This window comes from Hippocampus zosterae, chromosome 5, assembly GCF_025434085.1.
Source record: "Hippocampus zosterae strain Florida chromosome 5, ASM2543408v3, whole genome shotgun sequence".
NCBI classification, from domain to species: domain Eukaryota; kingdom Metazoa; phylum Chordata; class Actinopteri; order Syngnathiformes; family Syngnathidae; genus Hippocampus; species Hippocampus zosterae.
The window spans coordinates 13,681,934-13,700,855 of NC_067455.1; the positions used below are offsets into that span (position 1 = coordinate 13,681,934).

Consider the following 18,922-nt stretch of genomic DNA (forward strand, 5'->3'; position numbering starts at 1 on the left):
GGATGTGTACGATACATTTTCGTTTGTGTGCACGTGCTACTTAAATTACACAACTCAGACCATATGATCCAAGGTTTGACTCTTACCTTGTGGTTTCGAGTTCCGTTTATCCTGAGAAAATGTTTTTAAAAAAAGATATAATAAATGTATACATTTGTTTGACCTACAGCACAATTTATTAAATATAATCACTCAACAATTGAACATATCAATGCTTTCTTATCTTGCACTACAATTATATATGAAATAAGGGCCTAAAATTACGACAAATTGTAAATCAGGAAACCTCACAATTATGTTAAACTGCAAACCAATCAATATTAACAAGGTTTTTGTGCAATATGATTAATAGGGCACCGGAGTAAATTCATATACCCCCCCCCCTAAAAAAAAATATCCATATCCTTTTCAAACATATCCTTGAAATTAAACAATTCCTTGCATATTAGAAATTTCAACCTTCATAGGTGCCAAGAAAACATACTGCATTCTAAGTGCTTTCCCGAGTGCATGTGACAGAAACTATTCTACTAAGCTAAAGCTATCATCTGCATTCTTGCTTACATGATACAAAACATTCATCTTTCTTTTGTACGGGTTAGAGATACTTTGCCTCACTGCACCTGCAGGATAGTTTTCCTGCACATTTGTTTAATGATAAAATTTTGCAGATGGAAGACAATAACTTCAACATTTTCATGCACTCTGTCCCCAAACAGATGCACTGGGAAAATGTTCTTGACAAATGGTAATGTCAGTCAAACATAGATGATGGACAAACTGGACTGACCAACAATCAATCACAGAACTGACACAAATAAATGGACAAACACTCACACTTGGGAGCAATTAATGGTTTTCCAATTGAGCTAACGCATGGGGAAGCTGCAGTACCTACCCAGAGACATCCCAAGGGAAAGGGAAGATCTGAAGATAACCCACAGGTTTGTGGCTGGAATTGATCAATTTCGATAGCACTGCATGGTCCAGGTGTGATGGAGCATAGCCCGCAGGGGGTTAAACCATTGCCTGACAGTCGATCACTTGTTGGGAACCGTTCACACTCGCAATCAAACCTATGGGCAATATAGAATTGTTCATTGAACTTGGAACATTCAGGTATTCTTCAATTTCAATTTTATGTGCAATAAATTTTCATTGAATCATAAAGTAAGTATAATCTGGTTTTCTCCCACATTCCAAAAATATGCATGGCTGGTTAATGGAACACTCGAAATTGTCCCTGGGTGTGAGTGTGAGCACGGATGGTTGTTCGTCTATTTGCACCCTGCGATTGACTGGCAACCAGTTGTTCCCTGCCTACTGCCCGAAGACAGATGGGATAGGATCCAGCACGCCGGCGACCCTTGTGAGGATAAGCGGATTAAAAATTGGATGGATGGATCATGTAAATAGTTCTTCTATTTTCCTATATTTAAGAGCAGTAGTAATGTTTAAACCGCGAATAATGTTCAAGTACTGTAGACGGTTTAGGAATAAGGCATGTCTTGTTTTTGACAAACACTTACAGTATGTCTACTTTGCTACAGTGCTTTAGTTTTGGTCATGATGACGGCACTCAGACAGATAAGTAATTTTTTAGCTGGTACTAGGTGGGGTACATCTTGCCAGCCAATTATGAGAGAACACAAAAAAAAAAATCAAATTAAATAGAAAAAAAAACACATTCACACAAATGGGCAGATTAGTCTTCAATTAGCCTATTTTGTACGAGAATGTACAAGAAAGCCAGAGTACTTAGGGAAAAAATCCACACAAGCTTGGAGAGAACATGCAGTTGTGCAGAGAAGGACCTGACCCTAAACCTGTTTAGCCTGTGAGGTAGACATGCAAACTACGAGGCTACCATGTTGCCTGCACATTTTCAATTGAACAGTAAAAGAGAAGACAGGCATATTTCTTGTTTGGTATTCAAACCAGGATGTATTATTAAATGTTAGCGTAGAAGTGTGAAGCCAAAGCAGAAGTGTCAAAGTGAAGCTTAAGGCATTTTGCAATGCGTCAGGTATAGCACCAAACTTTACTGTATTCAAATAACGCGCTGGAGTACGTATTGATTTCCTTCATTATAATAGCGTTGATTCACAAGGTTTCACCAATCCATTAAGTGAAACTTCCAACAAATCCTCGACAACAAGAATTGTGATCATGCTCCACTGTGAGAGTTCTTCCCCCAGAATGTCCACCAGGTGTCTCCCTCCACCCGTTCTCGCTTTAATAGGAGGCGCTGCTGGCCAAGGAAGAGGAGCTGCCTGGCTCAATGTGCTTCAAGTGGCAGGAGTGGCAGAGAAGGTGGCCATTCAGAGGGTAGCAGCGGTGACCCTCTTCATCATTCAGCTCCATCCTACAGTCCTGAAAGGAACAAACGGCCCTCAACGATGAGGCATATCCCCAAGAAGCATCATAATTTCTTCTACAAATGTTGCATATTTCCTCGTGAAGCAAGATGAATAGAAGCAAGACTAAATCACATTTCTCGCAGAACTCAAGTAAAACGACGAGAGTCATGATGAGATAATGCAAAGGAGCTTGGCTCGACTCAGTGGTATATAATTATTGTCACGGCTGTAATTAAGATCAGGGATCATTATGATGTCTAATCATGAGCCCATTTAGAGCAGGGTCCCCAACCACCGGTCCGTGGACTGGCACCGGGCCTTGGCCCATCAAAGGGCACGGAAATGTGCGTGACACTAGCCAAAAGGAACCCCCCTTCTACCATTGATTTGAAATAGTTGCAAAAGTTGAAAAGCATGAAAATGGGTTTGCACAGTCTTCCCACATCAACATTCGCAGTTTAAATGTTAATAACTAGCCAGCAGCCACCGGAAGAAAGCAGCAATCAATCATGTCATTTTTTGATCAGTCCCATTTGCAAGTAGCAATGATGCTAACACCATGTATAGGCTCATAACTTCAACATTATGTTTATACTATAAGGCGTATTTATTTTGCGTTTTTTTTTTATTATTCTACATGTGTTGGACAGTAAAATAACACTTTGAAATGAATGGGGGGAAAAAAATCCATGTGAATAAGATGCTTAATTATGTTCTATTTATTTTTGTTGTCAGTATCTGTGCTTCAAAACTGACAATTTTAAAACATGGTCGCTGGTCCGTGAAGAGCATGTACTTGTCTCAACTTGTCCAGTCCGCGAAAAAGGTTGGGGACCACTGATTTAGAGGGCCTGGCATGAAGCCCCTATCAGTGTTTTGTGTTAGCAGAGAATCCACATTGAGTGTTATTACCCACCTCACAATGATAGCATTCCACATGATAGTCTTTGTCCATGGAAACGACACGGACAGTCTCATTAGAGCCCTGCTGAGACATTGACACAAATGAAGCCCATCGACTCAGAGGACACCTCAACCTCACTTTATGACCTCAAAGCTCAAACTGGTGTTTATTGTACTTTTGAGCCAACAACATTCACGCCAAGTTGCTCCAAAAGTCCTTTTTTTTGTTTGTTTGTTTTGAGAAACATCTCTTGAAATTTGATTCCAGCAAAGGCCGGTGCCAATTTGGGACATTGTGTTGACCTGTTACGCTTCCTTCTCTCTCATGCTGAAATTAGAAAATACATATTTAGGCAAGTAATGTGCACCCAGGACATTACAATTAATCACTGAACTGATTGACTGAAGTTCCTTTATTGACTCAGGAAAATTCAAACGGCCATCTCCAATATAATAATCAATCATTGGCCGGTGGGTCAAATTCGACCATTTTAGCTGACCCGTGAAAGCATGCCACAATTTTTCAACATGTAATTATTTTAATATCTATCATTTCTAGTGAAGCAATGAATCACAAAAAGTAACTGTACTTGAGTAGACTCTTCAAATATTTGAACTTTACCAGTTTTTATTTTGACAATTTTTGTTTTACTCATTAATTTGAAAACAGATATTTGGACTTTCTACTGGGAACATTTGTCAAAATCGGCTAGTTAAAATAATGTAAATAGAGAAAAAGGTAAGGTCAATCACTGGTGAGATCATGATTGCTTGAGACTCGGGGTCTTGTAAGGCCGTTTGGTGATCATTTTCGGGGGGAGGGATAAATGCAAATTCTGTTCCGTTCTGATTTTACTGTACATAATTGACTTAAACATAAACTTGTATGTTCATTTATTCATGTCAGGACATACAGTATGTGACAAGAATATCGACTTCATCTACTTAAATAAAGAGTGCGAGTACCTTTGCCACCTTTACATGTGACTGAAGTCTTGAACAAGTCACCAAACCCCAATAAAGGACATGAGCTAAAAGAGCATAGTAAGACATGTTTACCTCAGATGGAAGGATGGGCTGTTTACAGGAGGCACATTTGGGAGCCAGGACCCTGGAAAATGGGAGTCAAGAAAAACACCTTAAATAGATTTGCTTTACTTGTATTACAGTGCTAAACTGAGTCCATCTAACTACAGAGCGTTCATTCCACGCTTGATGTCTCTCCCAGCCTTTCAAGTCGAGCCACAGTCTTTTGCCTCTTCGGTCAGATTAGATTCAGAATCTTGTTCTGACTGAGCAGATGCCAGTTCTGCAGATGTCATGGCTCGCTCACAAACGTGATCCAGAAAGAATGATCAGATACATAAAAAAAAAAAAGTTTATACGCGAGTTCATGGCGAGAAGCGGGGAGTTAAAACAAACAATTTCTTGGTGTGCGCAGGCTCAACTATCGACCAGGGGTCAACTGTGCACTCAGACCGTGGCGAGAACACTTAGGGCCTGTCAGACTCTGCTTAGCTGCGTACATGTTGTCGCAAGCAGCCTGCCAACAGCTGTCGGGTTGTGGCAGCCAGCTTTTTGGCTGGCTTCATGAGTAGTTTGTACAGCTGAACAATATACAGTTAGCGTGAGAATGACTACAGAGCATGATTTCGGATTCGACAGTCACCTAAATGTTATTTTCTCCAGGAGGATTTCTACCTTTGATCCACTGGCTTCAAAGCCCCCCCAAAAAAATCCCCACCTGGGAATCATGGAATAATTTCATTGAGTCATTTTGACCACATCTAAGAGTCATTTTTCTATAATTATAATGAAGCACATTGGATGATAGTTGTGCTTTGCAACTGAATATAGCAGGCATGGCTTCTGGAATGAGTGAGGGTGGTTATTACATCATGACAGCATGAGGCAGGCAATATGTTAAATCAGGAACAGACAACAGTTGACGCATTGTGCCGGAAATACAGGAGAATGGAAATTAAATGCTGAAGTCATCCATTCTCTGCAGATGCTTGAGATCCCCTTTTGCAAGGCCTTAAACCTTGATTTTTTTTTTCCACGCAGACATTAAAATTGATGCCAGGTCGATCCTGTTAGTTGAGAGAGTGATGCCCACCTGTGGTAATCTTCAACACAGTAGATCTTATTTTCTGTGTCAACAGTAAAGGGCACGCCGTCGAGGCTCTCATTACAGATAACGCAGCGGAAGCAGCCCGGGTGGTACGACCTCCCGAGAGCCTGCAGGATCTGGAGGGGAAAAAAAATAGTACAGAAACAAAATTAGCCCAGGATGTAGCACATTCATATTTTTCTTTGCTTGCAGCATTTCCAGCACCATACAAGATGCCAAAGAACGAAGGTGCCGGAGAATACAAGAGTACCATGAGGGAAAATCAGGTACGCACAAGGACAATAGAAATTCCATTTACCGGTAATTTGTCAAATACGAAGAGTGGCATGCAATCAAATGTTCTTCTAATAAATGAGGAAAAAATACAATTGAAATGCTTGGTCAGCAGGCCCAGATTTCACATTGAGTGAGTAATACTGCATTCATACTTTTTGACATCATTTGTTTGGTGGTGGAGCGTGAGATTTTTCTCGGCTTGTTGAAGGTTGACAAACACCACAAACACTTACCATGTCCATGATTAGGTGACCACATGCATTGCACTTGTCAGCTGACTGCTGGAAACCTGAGTACTTTACAAAAAGACAAGACAGTCAGGATTTCCAAGACAAAGGGATAAAATAGTGAGTGTGGTGATTTTATAACGTCTGCACGGAAAATCTTTCATTCCGGCATTTTGGAGAACAAAAAACACTTTCACAGTCAGCGTGGCGTGGTTTCTTGGACTTGACTTACTTGAAAGAAAACCAGATATAATTAAATCATATTTATCAAATTGGCAAGAGTGAGAAGAGCGTTACAAACATTCAAACTTGTGATGCTGATGAGATGAGACACATTTGGAACTATAGTTTGAGTAGCCGATAAGAATTCTGGAAAATGTGCAAATTGAAAAGAAAAAAAAAAGCCCAAAACTATTTTTCATTCTAGTTAAATACCGGTAATTATCTCTGTGGATTTAAACTGTATTAGCTAACAATGAGACCAGTACATGCATCGGCAGTTTTACTAGACTGGTGTCAATACATACAACCCCCGCCACCCTTCCCAACACCCAGTAAGGTTTACCAGCTTCTCAAGTTCCTGACCTCCTCACAACCTCTCAAAAGTCAAATTTTAAAATAGGACTGATATATTAGGCTGGCAACTTTGAAAAGATCATTTGATGTGCGTCTCATCATTTATCATTCTGCATGGCCGAAAATGAATGAAGCTCATATTGTATGATTCGGTTCGATTATTATTGCTTCAAGAGGATGAGAATAATACTGTACATTTTGATTTCAAGTTCTGTCCAGTAAAGGTATACCACTATCTACATGGGCATTCAGTAGATTGAGCAACTGCTGTGAAAACAATACTTTTGCTTGGCGGAGGTGCAGCTGAGTGTGCATCGAACTCACCAGAAAGTCCTCTTCACAAAAAACCCTTCCACCAACATAGTAGAAAGCCTTTCCTCTGAGCCTTCGACCTGCAAAAAGTCAGATCCATGTACATTAAATGACACAGCTGAAAAGTAATGGACCCTCTTGCGATGTTCAGTTTATCCTGCGGAACTTCCGGTAGCTATATCAAATGGTGTGTCGGTGTCTTTGATCATGTACCATATACTGTAGTTGGGGCACAGAGCAAGTTGCAGGCAGACAAGGAACACATCTGGGTCCAACATGTGGGGAGATAATCACCAAATCAAATTGCTGGACAGGTGCGTGGAGAAAACAATCTCTTCCTCTGGAATGCAATGCATCAACAGATCAAACCCCAAAATGACCCGGTGTACTTCTTGTCGTCTCTCTATATGCTGGCTGCATAGTACTTTTTTTCAAGCTCCCTCAATACCGCTGCAGGCTGAATCTGACTCACAAACGGCAAAGCATGCTCGCTGCCTTCAGATGGCTACTCCTCTGCAAGTCCCACAGGAAGGGGGAACATTCTTTACATTTTTTGGCAATTGAAGGTGTGGGAGTGGGCGAGCGACAGGAGAGGGGGTGTTTATTTTGCACTTTTTATCAGCCAATCAGAGTTGGGGTAGACCCCGGAATCTTTATTCTTCATCTTACCAAGACAATCTGGACAACAGGGACCTGCTTGTTTGTGAAAGTCTGTCTGTGGCCTTATGACAGTAGGATCGACCCCTGCGCTTGCAGTTTGGCACGCGTGGATTTGTAGATTTTCTTCTATTCAACATATATTTTTTTAATTGATATTTGTTTTGTTTATTTTTACTATTAAAACTATTATTTTTACTTCCGCCCATTCCCCTACCTCCCTTTTTCTTTGATCAGCTCATCAGCAAGCTCAGTAGAAGACTGAAACGATCATGATCAGTTGAACGAGGTGCGTTGGAGTCAGGAAAGCTCTAAAACAGGCAGGATATGGCTCTCGGGGAACCGGAGTTCTCAAGCCCTGCCTGAGTCACTGTGATGTCATTTTCAATTGACAGCAAGTGGCAGTATGCAAAATGGTCGCTCCCTGAGATTCTGTGTAAATCATATTCCACTAACACCATATTAAACAGAATACTGTGTTATGAATGTATTGTTGAGATTGTTAATTAACTGAGGGCAGAGAAGCTGCTATGTTGTGGATGAAGAAATTGATATGGGTCACTGTTTCCACATCAGGATTTTACTCACTTGTTTGTTTTGGAGGGCAAAAGAGCTCCAGAGAATGGAGCTACTGGGATATAAATATTTATGTAATCCCAGATATGACATGGAATTTTTGGTTTGTTTGTTTCTATTCTAATTTGTGGTCACAATATACTGCAGAGTAAACATTGACACAAAATGATAATTTCTGGACATGAAATAGATAAAAAAAATACAACTAATTAGTTCCATGTGGCATCTTTCAATTTTGAAGGTGTTTGCACCCCCCTGTTGGACAATTCTATGGAGGAGGCCCTTTCCTTACCCTCCTTAATCAAGTTTCTTCTATTTTCACTTACTGAGGGTAGAATACCCATCTTCCAAATCTTTTGCATGCATAGCTTAAGAGTCATTCCTCTCCTTCTCTTTCCTGGATTTTTTTTTATCCCAGTCAGTCTGAGCGGGAATGTTCTGAGCTTTGCGAAAGGATAACAGCTTTATTCAAGTCAGAAGGTAGGGCTAACTACGGGAAAAGGACCATACTGAGCTGCATGTCCATAAAAATGTAAATGGGATGATTGAAAGAACAAAAGGCAAGGACGTTTTCTCATTAAGGCCTTTTATAAATTCCCTTATGTAATCCTATTCAGAAATAAAAGCAATTTAGTGACCAGCTTCTGAATGATTTTCACATCCCACAAGAGCAGGGATCTGCAATTAAAAGTTAAAAAGGTCCAGTGCAGGAAAATGTCTTCAAGCTGGAGCCCAGAATTATTTAACATATATCATGCGTTATAATTCAGTACAATTTACCAATCGGTGTCAAGTAAAATTAAATAAGACCATGGTACAGCCTTACAATGCTATTTATTGTTGATTTTCACACAGAAATTTCAAGGACTACAAACATTGTGGTTTATTTATTTATTTATTTGTTAATAAATTATTGTTAAAGTTGGCTCTTAAAAGTATAAACAATTAATGCTTATGAACAATACAGCTTTAAGTGTGTGCTGTTTAGCCTGATTTTTTCCCCCAGGACTTCTTTCCTCTCCTTCTCCTAATCTCTCACTCACGCGCACGCACGCACGCACGCACTCGATCATGAAGCTGCTCTGAATAAATGACTTCATTAATTTACAATCCACACACTGTATTTAATGTGTGCATGCAATTACTTCTGTAATGACCAGAAGAGCTGACAGAACAATCTTCAAGTTAGACAACTGTAAATGCCCACTGTTGGAACAATCTTATAAAATAATCGATATGGACCCAGACCGGTTGTATCAAGCCCCAGAGTTGGCATATTGAGGAAAGTTCCACATGAGTCTCAGGCCACATTCTGCATGTTGTGTACTGTGTACATGACATAATAAAGGCAAAAAGGGAGATGAGAATGCTCCCTTGCATGTTCACTGGTACTGTTGACAGTTTTGCTTTTCTGTTTCTGTCATCTTGATGTGAAATGCGGTGCTCGCGCTCATCGACAAGACTTGTAACAAACCAGCAAGTGTGAAAGTTGTCTCGATCATGATGCGATGTTGAATAAAAAGTCTTGTCGAAGGTACAGTATGAATAGTACTCTGACTGCCTAACTGCATATCTGTACTGCTGTTGGTACATCCATGAATACACACCAGATATTGTAGCTGTGCATGCATATGCATACTTCTCTGTACGCGGTCAGTGGGGTGGTCCCATTGAATGGTCTCCACACTGGTTCCGCACTGTACTCTTGTTGTGTCCAGCTGAAATAACAGCACCCAGTGTGCTCCTGGAGCTCAGCCTCCTGAGGGGCCCCATGCCTGCATTCCTCCCCATCCGAAATGCTTTTTTTCCCTGGGGGGTACCTCACAGCGTGCTTCCACATTGAGCAAGCTATGAAAGGTATTTGATGGATAAACTATTCTCAACCCCACTTTAGACAAGGTGACAGAGTGTTTGAATGGAAGTCACTGTGGCGAAACTTAGTGTTATATGTGTGTGTGTGTGTGTGTGTGTGTGTACTTACTGCAGGCACTGCAGGTGAAGCAGTTGTCATGGTACAGGCTACCCATTGCCTGACATGCCTGGTTGGCTCCATACACAGCCTTGGTGCACTTAACGCAGACTCCTGAGAAATGGCACAAGTAGCCAGAAGACACATTGAAACTGTTTGCCACAGCAAATTACTGCAGAACGTTAATTTATATAATGACCGTTGAATGCTCAGTAAGGGTTTGCTGTTACTAGCACTTACACATAGTGTTCATTCGAGGTCCTGGCAAAAACTAGCGCAAAAGCGTTGATCCGTATTAAAAGAGGCAGAAGCAACAGAGACTCAGAGGGGGGGAGCATTCAATTTAGGACAGGAAGCTAGTTAGCATGCTGTGTCATGACAAAAAAGAAATATCCCGTTTTGCTTATTTGATTTGGCTCATAGACCGAGAAGTCTGTTAATGAAACACTGATAAGAATCAAAGGCTGCCTCCTTTCAGAAGACTCACTGCCAGTGGCTGTGTGGTGGGTGGATTGGACTGTGGGTGGGGACATGCGCTTGCATCATACGCGCAACGAAAATGAAAAATATTAAAAATTGAAGATGAAAATGCTTGAGAGCAAGCCAAGCAGACAACATCTTTTTTGGAGTGTGGAGGTACATATTGATCATACAGAAACCTGACCACAAGTTATAGCTTGGAATAATTCCTACATCTGGTTTTAAAACAAACAAATAATAGTTTTCATCTTACTCGTCTTGTTACACTTAAGTCAACAATGAATCCTGTGATGTGATAGAACAGCAGACAGAATGGGACAAAGTTGAGCACAAATCCTCAATGTCGGGTGGCTGTATCGATCATAAATGCTATAAATGGACAATCAATAAAATGTAACAAGAAAGTCAGTACTGTGTGTGTGTCTATTGCACTGGGTGGTTCTGCGGTTATTTGTGAGGGGGTGTTTTTTTATAGAAAAACTCCCTGGTGACAGGGCAGCCCATGCAGGCCAGCCCGCCCCTGGTCCTCATCTGACACACACACACACACACACACACACACACACACACACACACACACACACACACACACACACACACACACACACACACACACACACACACACACACAAAGAAACTTCTGTTTCCACTGCATCCAACACACATGACACGTCAGCCTCGACTCAAAAACACACACTTGCATTTTGTCCACTTTTTCAGCCAGTGTCGCAAAAATAAATGTGAAAAAAGACAATATACATTTGGATTTTATGTATTTCCTAGTGCTGCTCCTGATGGAACTCGTTCTCGGGGAGGCCAATGGCTCAAAAAAAGATTTGGAGATAACAGGGAAATTATTGGAGCGCGGAGGAATGTTGCTCTTATGTAAGCCATTTTGTTTACGTGACGACATTGTACAGTTTCCTGACCACAAACTGATGAGCTGAAGAAAAGTATTCAGTCACAAAATGTTGACTGAACTGTATGAACTCACACTGTAGTCATCGAATAGTGAGAAGTCACTACAGTAAATTCCATACACCTTTTGACAGTGTTTCAAGGTCATGACTCCTTTAAATAGATTTAGCTGCAATTCAGAAGTCCTCACGAATACAACCACGTATTAAAAGTACTGATTTAATGCTGGAATCCTCCTCTTGGGTTGGGCCGCCGCATATGTACTTTTGGCCGGTGTCCCATGTTCCAAAACAGTGAGATTATTCATATGACCGGCTGCTTGCTTCAAATGGAGGAGGGGGAGCAAAACATTAACCCAAGAAACCCCCCCAGCCCCATCGCACCACAATCCTCCTTAGTTACCTTTTGCAGCTGTCGAAACTCTGGAAGGATGCTAGTACAATATGCCAAAGGGCGAAAAGTAAACGCACTGTCCATACCGAACCTCGGGAGCTCACAGGCATTATTTCTCATCTAGTTGGACTTCAGTTAAATTTATGACCTTCAAATCAACTACGAGAATATTTTAGGATATTTTAACAAAATGACACAGCAAGACAGTATGCATCCCAAAATCCTGTGCTCTTATGGGAGGTCCAACACGGACCGTCACCATCATTTGCTAACTACCACATGAACGGCAAACACAAGACTTGAAATTTAAAAAAGGTAAAGCTAAAATAAACATGCTTTAAATTTGACCTCCCACAGAGAAGAGAGTTGCAAAATGTGCACGATGCGGTCGTGGATATGCGGTCACAAAATTGGCTAATTGGCAGATGAAGGAGAACAGGACACGCTTAAGTTCCTCCACAAAATTGATTTGATTCACAATGTGTGTGAGCATAAGCAAGTGCCGCAATATTAATTGTCATTCGTGGCATCAGCCGATCAAAGCATTGTCAACTACATAGACAGACATGTTACATAGTTGTAATATCACCAATCGCCACTAGATGGCAGAGATGTCTTCATTCCACTTGACCAAATTTGGTCTAATACTGTCATATGCAACAATGTGATTAAGCCTATTTTTTTTGTTGCGTATTTGGAATGATATGCAGGACAAACATAGGACCTAAATAACATTACAATTTTGAGTGAGATTATTATTTGTGGAAAAATGGACAAATAAGTTCTTGCACTGAATGTTGGTTTCTTTTTCAGCATTTTTTTTTGTTTTTTTGCCATCCTTGAATGGTAATTTTCATGCAGGAGGCCATTGCGCTGGGGAAAAAGACAAAAAAAGTACAGTATCTGGTTATTCTGTTGTTTGCTTTAAACCATTTGTTGTTGGGTCAGGATAGATGATCTTGCATACATACAATGAAAAACATATTACCAAAAATAAAATACGTGAAGAGGACATATTCTGTCCATATTTGAAATAGCATTTTTGCCATAGGTCTGGTTAGTGCATGGGTCTGTGTGCCCCTCCAGTAGCACTGATGAAAAACTGTGGCCACCGCCAGCATTCAAATTGCCCATCCCTCAGCCCAGGCCATCATCTTCTCTGCATGCGGCCATAAATCATATTACAATCCAAAACACTGAAGAAAAGTGAATAGACCGAGTTCGACCAGGCTAGTCAAGGTAACAGGCTGGTTAACAGAGTTTACAGTACATATGTTGGACTAACTGTCTTCCTTGAGCCATCCCGACGTTTTGTGGCAAGGAGATATAGTATTTTGCATAATCCTGCTAAGTAACAAACACGTGAAAACATGGGATTTAAAAAAAAACATTTACCAGGCTTGGACTATATTCATCAGACACAGTGACATGCCTGGGAGGGGATCACAATCACAGGCCCTCCAAAATCTTGCCGGAAAAGAAGCCAAGAATCCCTGGGAAGCATTCCAGTCAACAGCAGGATGGGGTAAATCAATCCTCCAGCTTCACGCAACAAAACACTCAACTAAATTAGTGTGCTCATGTGTGGGGAAAGTTGAAAGAAAAGGGCAGATGCAACAACAGGATGACCTACCACTTATTTTGCTGTTAGACATATTAATCTCGAGACAAAGAAGCACCCACCCACTCATGTTTGCGTTCGTCTCTTTGTCTGTTCAGCTGCTCCACTGCCACCTCTAAAAAGGCCTTAGTTTTAAGAGCTGCAACACTCATTTCTAAAATGCCTTGCACTCATTCTCCAGATATTCCTTTCCTGGCCTCATTTTCCCAGTAATTCCAGCTGCAGTTCTGTGAGTGTACCGCTCACCGGATTGGCTCAGGCAGGACTATTTCAGTCATTCAGATTTATTGTATTATTTTTGCATGTATTGGGAAATATCATCCTCTTCTACTCTGGAGAGGACAAGCACCCGATTTCCCACAATGCCTTTTGTGACCCATTCACAAATGAATTGATCTTTTTGCAAAAAGTGTGGAAAATAACTTGTTTTATGATCGGCCTACACATTACTGACGTTGCACCAGAGCATGACTCAGAAGATGAGCTGTGTCCTGGTGGAGAGTGTGGGACTGCGTGTGGTGATGTGGGAATAAAAATTTAAAAAAAGATACACTACTTTAAAAAGCATTTCCTCTGGTGGGCTGCAAACAGCATCGCTCTCCCACACATTTGTCATATTCTCATGCTCAGCCATTTGTGAGCCTTTTTGTGACAGTGACGTACGCCAGAACATCTTCTCTTACACATCAGTATGCGCACATGCGGGGACTAAGAGGTACAACCGTGACATTCCACAAGGAAGTTCCTGCAGGCGAGTAAGCAAGATTGGGTGGATGGAAAAGTCTAAGAAAACAAGGTGCTGAACAGTTTCCAGCGTGATATCCGATATCATAAGATCAATTTGGGCCAACTGCTGTGTCACTAAATAGCATCTCCTGGCTCAACAAGGGCCTGATCTTCTAACAGCGAGAGAGCACATGAGCAAAAGGCTCCCATTGTAAAAAACACATCTGCAGACTATCCTATCTTGCTTGCCGATTTAGTGGATGATGGACAACCCTGCCAAGCGTCTTGCCAGCGCATTTGTCACTGAAATTAATACTCGCACAAAAATCAATCTGGTTAGCCAGTCATGGACTACGGAGAAGTCCAACGCAAATGGGTAACTGTAAGCTAAAAATACACTTGTGGGACCTCAAAATTTGGTATAGGTAAACCCTGATGTGCTTTGTGTTTCAATTGCGGGGAAAGTAGATGTTAAATGGCGTGACACAGCAGCATGTCATCCGCCAATGAAGTCAACAAAAAGAGGACACTGGAAACAAAGGGTTACAGTTACACTATATGGTTTAAGCCAGACATGTCCAAAGTCCGGCCCGTGGGCCAAATCCGGCCCGCGGTCGAATTTCATCCGGCCCTCGGCCCCTGTCATAAAATCAGTGCCGTCTGGCCCGCAGGTTGGGCGCAATGGAACACGTGTTGCATTGACTGAGGTCTCGTAGACTGGTGAGTGATGTTTCATAGAGTACTGCTTCCCGCTAGTGGCTAAATGAGTAATAGCATTCACTAAATGAGTAATAGCATTTAGACACTAGAGGGCATCACTCACGAGTTAACAAGACATCACTCCGTGTTTATATTGACTGATATGTCATATTTCAAATGATCCTTGCAGTTGTGGATATGTGTATTGCGTGTTCATTTCCCTGTTGTTCGAGTCAAAGGTTTTGTGACTATTGAAAAGTCATGGTGATACATTTTCTGTTTCAAATCAATCAATTTGCACTCAGGAGACTTCTGTTTAAGAAAAAGTCAAGTGAATAAGCAGTTGCATGTGATATACCTGTTTCAAATGAACCAAAAGAAATTCTTAAGATTGTTGAAATTAAAATAAAAATGGAAATGTGAAACAGACTGGCTTACTAAAATTTGTTGAACAATATTGTTGTTCAATGTAAAGAATGTCAGCCAAGGTCGGCCCCCCGACATTTTACCACATAAAATCTGGCCCCCTTGGCAAAAAGTTTGGACACCCCTGGTTTAAGCGATTCAATTCTGAGATGAAATCTGATAGCTTTGAATGTATTAGGGGTGCAGTGTATTGCTGGCGGCATTTTTAGTCATTGCTAGTCACGCACAGCATATTTTAATGGTGTAGCGACTGAACTGCTCCTCCAATCAACAATGAGCAATGGTTTAATTCATCTACTGTAAGTGCCATGGCCTCGGCAAGCCTGACTGACCAATTTTGAGCCAAACAGGTATTGTGCAGTTAGAAGGTGGTCTGAAAAACCTCAATGCATAAATAATGAGATTTCTTTGTGGCAGCAACATTACATTGTGACTACAAAGTCAATACTGTACTCGATGAAGCATTATTCACTCAAGACACGAGCTATTGATGTGGCCTTAAAATCTTTATACCCTCAGAAAAAATGTCCACTTCTTCCATTTTAAGGGAACCGCATCTGGGAAGTGAGTGTCTAATCGTTTCAAAAAGACGCCAAATTTAAAAACAAAAAAAAAACGACAACAAAAAAACATAAAAGAGGATCATCTCTGGATTCCAAAAAGTACAATTAAAAGAAAATGTGTTATCTTTGATGTCTGCCTGACTAGCTGAAGGTATTTTATCAGCAGGGAAAAGATTAAAGAGTGACAGGGGAGCACCAGGATACCCTTCAAGTTATGAAAGAGAAATGTCTGGAGTGACATGATTGATGACAAGCAAGGTAATAGTGTGTGTGTGAGAACAAGAAATGAAAAGCAAGTTAGTTTGTTTATGCTCTGAAGTTCTGGGTGGGCAATGTTATTTTTGGAAAATGATGAAGTTAAAGGATTAGTATTGGTTTTGATATCTTACCAAAGTAGTCAGCTTTTGGTTGAGAACTCATCTCCTTTTCCAGATGATTCGTGAGGGCCTCTAATTTTACTTCAGCAGCTGACGGGCTGTGTTCTGGTGGCGGCTCAATGGGCTTAAATGAAGATGCTTCAGCACCAATGGCCTTCCCAAAACTTGGTATCTGACTCTGATCTTGACTCTGGCTGAAGCTTTTGGAGACAGAAGCGACCTGGACTTTAGTTTGAGGTGCTTCAGAAGACACTTGAGAGGAAGTCACCGCTGGGCCATTCTGACTTGAAAATGTTTTTGAAGTCGGAGAAGATGGTGCATAGTAAGCTGCAGTGTGTATGGATGGTAAATTGGCTCCTCCTGTGAAGGCACTGAGGGGCAGTGAGGGAATGAGGTCTGTTTTTTCTTTAGGAAAAGATGAAGAAGTTGGACTCTTGTTGGATGAGAAGGGGACATCCGGGTTCTGGAATGGTGGAGGACTGATCATGGTTGGAGATGCAGGCTGGCGCTGTTGTGGGGATGCAACACTGCTCTCAGACAAAGATTGGGGATTGTGAGACTCTCTGGATGAGGCCCGTGGAGCCGGATGACGACTGTGCATGGGTGCACTGTGAAAAGCATTTCCTGGGCCGAGGGCGGCAGGGGTGGTGTTCTGGTATAAATGTAGGTCTGAGCGCTCCTTATTTGCGCAATTGTTTCCATAGCCATATGCCCTGCTGACTAGAGGCTCAGGCTGAATGGCTGTGTGATTCCTCTGGCCATCAAACTGTGAAGAATGACCTCCAGACGATAAAGGACCAGACAGTATTGGAGGTTTTGCAGCAGCTTCTCCTTGCTTCCTGGAGCTATTGATGGGTGGCCGATCTTTACTGTAATATGCGTTGTTGAGACCACCGTTCATCCTTAAGGCCTGGCTGTTTCTTGCCATTTCCTCTTGGTGTTTCTGCATGTGTATTTTAGTCATTTTTGAAGCAAAAACTCTTCTAGTCTCCTCAAAATCAGGATTATTCCCTGCATCCCTCTTTGTTCTAAATAAACCATCTCTAGATGCTTCATACATGTTTAAGTCTTCTATGAACTTACTTGCTTCCAGTCCTAAATCCTCGTATTTATCCATCCTGTATGGTCAAGTCAAAAAGTTTAAATACTGTAAAAAGTCCAGAAAAAAGTGAAATCTAAATTTACAGTCCGTCAGCTAGCGGTCCTGACGGGGAAAAACGAATCCACACTCAGGTTCAAACTTTTCTCCGTTACATCCAAATTTGTAGTTCCAAGTTTCGGTTCAGACTCCTCCTAGGAGCGTCTTCGCGTGTGTCAACTTCGTCGCGAACAAGCCACCGTCTGTCTGTCTTGTCTTCTTTTCAACTAGTCAATCCCAGCTCTGATAGCCGGTGGGTAATGCCCCCCCTCCCCCTCTTTCCTCTCGCCGTTCGCCCGCCTCACTCGCGAACTCACTGTTGGTCCTTGCGCGGGTGACCCATTGAAAAACTTTCAACTCCTTACGCTGTCAACAAAAGTCCCTCAAAGTACTTTGAGCAGACGTTCAGTTGTCACGAAGTGGTTTGTTTGGCCGGAATGGACGGTCCGCCGGGCCCGGGTCCTCGCCACCGTCGTACGTGTCAGTTTGAGCGCAGCCGGTGGACGGTTAGGACTGGAAACGAGGAGCAGTTTGTTTTTAAAGGCACAGTGCTGCTTTTTTAATTGTGACCACAAACAACGGCAACACTCACGTGGTCACGGTAAATATAACCGACAGGGGTGTAATTCGTCTGAAACATCAACGACGACAAATATTGAATCACTTTCTATTTGAATGCCCAACAGACTTCCATCCATGTTGTGTGGTCAGAATTAACCGAATTGCAGGAAAACTTTCAATTTTCCGGCATTGGACAGAATTTGGATTAGTTTACATTTGCGTGGTGATTAAAATCGAAACATGCACTTTTCTAAAATACAGTTAGATTGATAGTTGAGACAAGATGTAACTGTACAATTTTCTCCATTCAAGGCTTTACAAAGTATTTTGTGTGCAATATTTTGTGAATTTATCCCCAATAAGTGGTATTGTATAACTAAAAAAAAAAGATAAAATAATTCAATCAGGACTACTTTTTAAAAATCAAAGTATTTGTACTTCTACTCAGTAATGGTGGTAGACGGGGTGCTATAGCCCCATCAGAAATCTGTGTAGCCCCAGCTAAGGCCTCCAGTATTTTATGTCATATTCTAAAATATATTCATATATTACTTTTTAGGGCGGCCCGGTTGACCAGTGGTTAGCACGTCGGCTTCACATTGCAGAGGTACTGGGTTCGATTCCAGCTCCGGCCTCCCTGTGTAGAGTTTGCATGTTCTCCCAGGGCCTGTGTGGGTTTTCTCCGGGTGCTCCGGTTTCCTCCCACATTCAAAAAACATGCATGGCAGGCTGATTGGATGCTCTAAATTGTCCATAGGTGTGAGTGTGGGCGTGGATGGTTGTTCGTCTCTGTGTGCCCTGCGATTGGCTGGCAACTGATTCAGGGTGTCCCCCGCCTACTGCCCGAAGACGGCTGGGATAGGCTCCAGCACCCCCCGCGACCCTCGTGAGGATCAAGCGGTTCGGAAAATGGATGGATATTACTTTTTGGGGAGAGAAAAGCCTTTGGCACCACACCTGGTACTGCTTAAGTACACGGTGTGAGTACTTTTGACACTTCTGGGAGCCACAGCAGCTCCATTTTGGGAGG

At 41.8% G+C, this 18,922-nt stretch overlaps 1 protein-coding gene across 2 annotated transcripts; it reads right to left on the bottom strand.

Moving 5' to 3' along the window:
• Positions 1-1,100: 1,100 nt before the first annotated feature.
• On the bottom strand, positions 1,101-17,862 carry limd1a (LIM domains containing 1a). 2 transcript variants are annotated; one of them, XM_052065751.1, is made up of 8 exons: positions 16,206-17,862; positions 10,003-10,104; positions 6,801-6,868; positions 5,907-5,969; positions 5,383-5,513; positions 4,323-4,374; positions 3,277-3,345; positions 1,101-2,373 (listed from the first exon to the last, which is right to left on the bottom strand). In XM_052065751.1, exons 1-8 carry the CDS (start codon positions 17,308-17,310, stop codon positions 2,236-2,238), a joined length of 1,728 nt encoding a protein of 575 aa, XP_051921711.1. In that variant the 5' UTR covers positions 17,311-17,862; the 3' UTR covers positions 1,101-2,235. The 2 variants fall into 2 exon arrangements, with proteins under 2 accessions (XP_051921711.1, XP_051921712.1); XM_052065752.1 differs by lacking the exon at positions 16,206-17,862 and adding an exon at positions 10,231-10,453.
• Positions 17,863-18,922: the final 1,060 nt, after the last annotated feature.

Bases quoted from the DNA above. Each gene is read 5' to 3' on its own strand.
- limd1a (XM_052065751.1), bottom strand. From the start codon at position 17,310: ATGGATAAATACGAGGATTTAGGACTGGAAGCAAGTAAGTTCATAGAA. The intron at 5,970-6,800 runs GTGAGTTCGATG...CTTTTTGTAAAG, and splicing joins TTTGTGAAGAGGACTTTCTG to TACTCAGGTTTCCAGCAGTC. The intron at 4,375-5,382 runs GTGGGCATCACT...CCCATTTTCCAG, and splicing joins TGTGTTGAAGATTACCACAG to GGTCCTGGCTCCCAAATGTG.